This window comes from Pseudorca crassidens, chromosome 9 (genome assembly GCF_039906515.1).
Source record: "Pseudorca crassidens isolate mPseCra1 chromosome 9, mPseCra1.hap1, whole genome shotgun sequence".
Classification (NCBI taxonomy): domain Eukaryota; kingdom Metazoa; phylum Chordata; class Mammalia; order Artiodactyla; family Delphinidae; genus Pseudorca; species Pseudorca crassidens.
The window spans coordinates 6,053,723-6,055,862 of NC_090304.1; the positions used below are offsets into that span (position 1 = coordinate 6,053,723).

Genomic DNA, 2,140 nt, shown 5'->3' on the forward strand with positions numbered 1-2,140 from the left:
CTTGAGCTGGGAGAGCCCCAGGGACCCCATATGAGGTGCCAGTGTCTCTCAAAGAGCTCAGGCTCTTTGGGGTCCCACCCTCCCCTCTGTGTGGCCCTGGGTGGGCCCCTTGCCCTCTCTGATCCTCTGGGTAAGTCCTGCCTCATGGGGGTGAGCACAAAGGCAAGGAGCTGGTGAGATCCAGGTCCTCTGACGCTGGCTTGAGATCAGCACAGGGAGAGCCAGAGAAGTGCCAGGAGATGCCCAGCCTCCTGGGGACCTACCCCTGGTGCTTCTGCCCCATGATCTGGGAAGCTCTGGACCCCACCTGCCCCCAGGGGGTTGGGAGAGGACTGGGGGCGAGTTAGTCAGTAGGAAAACCATTTACTTCAGTTCAGCAACTTTTATTCCTGTGTTCAACGCAGTGTTGGGCATTGGGTAGGGGCGTAGCCGGAGATGCCAAAGAGAATAATCCCCTCCCGCCTCTGGGCCTCAGTTTTTCTCGCACAGGGAGGGAAGGTTTCCTCTGTTTCCTTCATGGGGAGGCTGTGAGGACAGTGACAATACACGACAAGACATAGTCCTTACCCTGGAGATGGGCTCACCCTCTGGGAGGGAGGCCCATGCCCTGCCCACCACTAGCAGCTGGCAAGAAGGGCGGCCGGGGCCCTGTGACCAGGTGATGCGCCAGAGGCTCTCAGCCACGGGTCTGGCTTCACTGAGCTCTGTCCTGGTGACAGAGGCCTCAACGGGCCACGTAAGGAAGGGGAACAGTCCACGCAGAGGAGGTCACTCCATTCACAGTCCAGAGGGCCACGAAGAGGTAGGTCATACCATCTCCTCCAGGTGCAGCGAGGACCCACACCGCTGCTAGCATCCTTAGCTGGTGGTGCCCAGCGAGGGCTGTGGGGAGGCCGACTGGCTCAGGGTCACGCTGGGGAAGCTGGTGACAAAGCTCTCCCACCTTCTCCTTATCTTCTGCAAGACAGGAGGGACCAAGATCAGGGCCCAGGTTTCTGGACTGGGTGGTGGGCTTCAGGTGCTGTTCCACCTACAGCCACGAGGTGGTGGTAGACCCCAGAGACAGAAGCATGGCTCACTAGCCACCCTTCCTCCTAGAGGAAGCCGGCAGCTCCCACCCAGGGGGGCCGGATCACCCCCTTTCCCGGGGGAGAGAGGAGCACAAGATGTAACCCTGGGGAAGTTGTACTGGCTGATCTCTTGCCTCCAGCAAAATCCACCCATCCAGCACGCTGACAGATTGATCATCTCGGAACAGCTCTGACCGTACCACCCACCTGCTCTAAAACCTTCCCTGACTCCCCAGTGCCTATGGGATAAATCCCAAAGGCCTTCAGGCCCCCGTGAAATACAGTTCTTGGATATCTCTCTCTCCAGCCCCTTCCCCAGACAGCTCTGTTATCTTTTTGATCTACAGCCCCATACATTTCTGCCTCTGAGCCTTTGCTGCCCTGGGTCCTGCTCCTGGGGACATCCCCCTCCCCTCTAGCCCTCCTCCATCCACCAACCCTCAACCAAACCTGTTGATATTGCCTCAGCCACCACTGGCTGCCTTCTTGCTGGGCTTGGATCAGCTGCTCTGTGTCCCCCAGGCTCCCTGGCAGTTGCTCCTGCCCGGGGGCGTCCAGCCTTTCTGGGCCTCCGTCTGAGGACCTGGACTTCTCACGACCCTGTCTGAGGCTCAGCGCCCGGCGCAGGTGGCCTGCCAGGGGCCTCCCGCAGGGCTCCTGGAGCTTGCTATAGGAGGGCCGTGGTCCTCGCAAGGACTGGCTGCGTAGCCCTGTACCCATGGTTCTGGAGGCTGCTGGCACAGGACTGCTCCAGCCCCTTGGCGAGCCCCTGGCCTTCTGAGATGGCCTGGTGCCTCCACCCACCTGACAGGAGCTCACTTGGGGACAAAGGTTGGTGCTGCTGAGGTGGCCGTTGTAAACCAAAGGGCGGGTGGAGAGGCGGTGTTGTGGGTGACTCAGGGATGCTTGACCTCGGTGGCCTGCCCTCCTCTTCCTCCTCCAGGCAGCCTTCCCTGACCACCCCACCACAAAGATCTTGCCCTCCCCTGAACTCCTGTAGTCCTGGCTGTCCAGACTCATTTCGTTGACAGAACAGATGGCTCAACAGCAAAACAGAGACAGGCTTTTAA

At 60.1% G+C, this 2,140-nt stretch overlaps 1 protein-coding gene across 1 annotated transcript; it reads right to left on the reverse strand.

Annotated features, from left to right (window-relative positions):
- Positions 1-858: 858 nt before the first annotated feature.
- On the reverse strand, positions 859-1,790 carry C9H11orf86 (chromosome 9 C11orf86 homolog). Its single transcript, XM_067751720.1, has 2 exons — positions 1,521-1,790; positions 859-957 (listed from the first exon to the last, which is right to left on the reverse strand). Exons 1-2 carry the CDS (start codon positions 1,788-1,790, stop codon positions 859-861), a joined length of 369 nt encoding a protein of 122 aa, XP_067607821.1.
- Between the last annotated feature and the right edge of the window lie 350 nt (positions 1,791-2,140).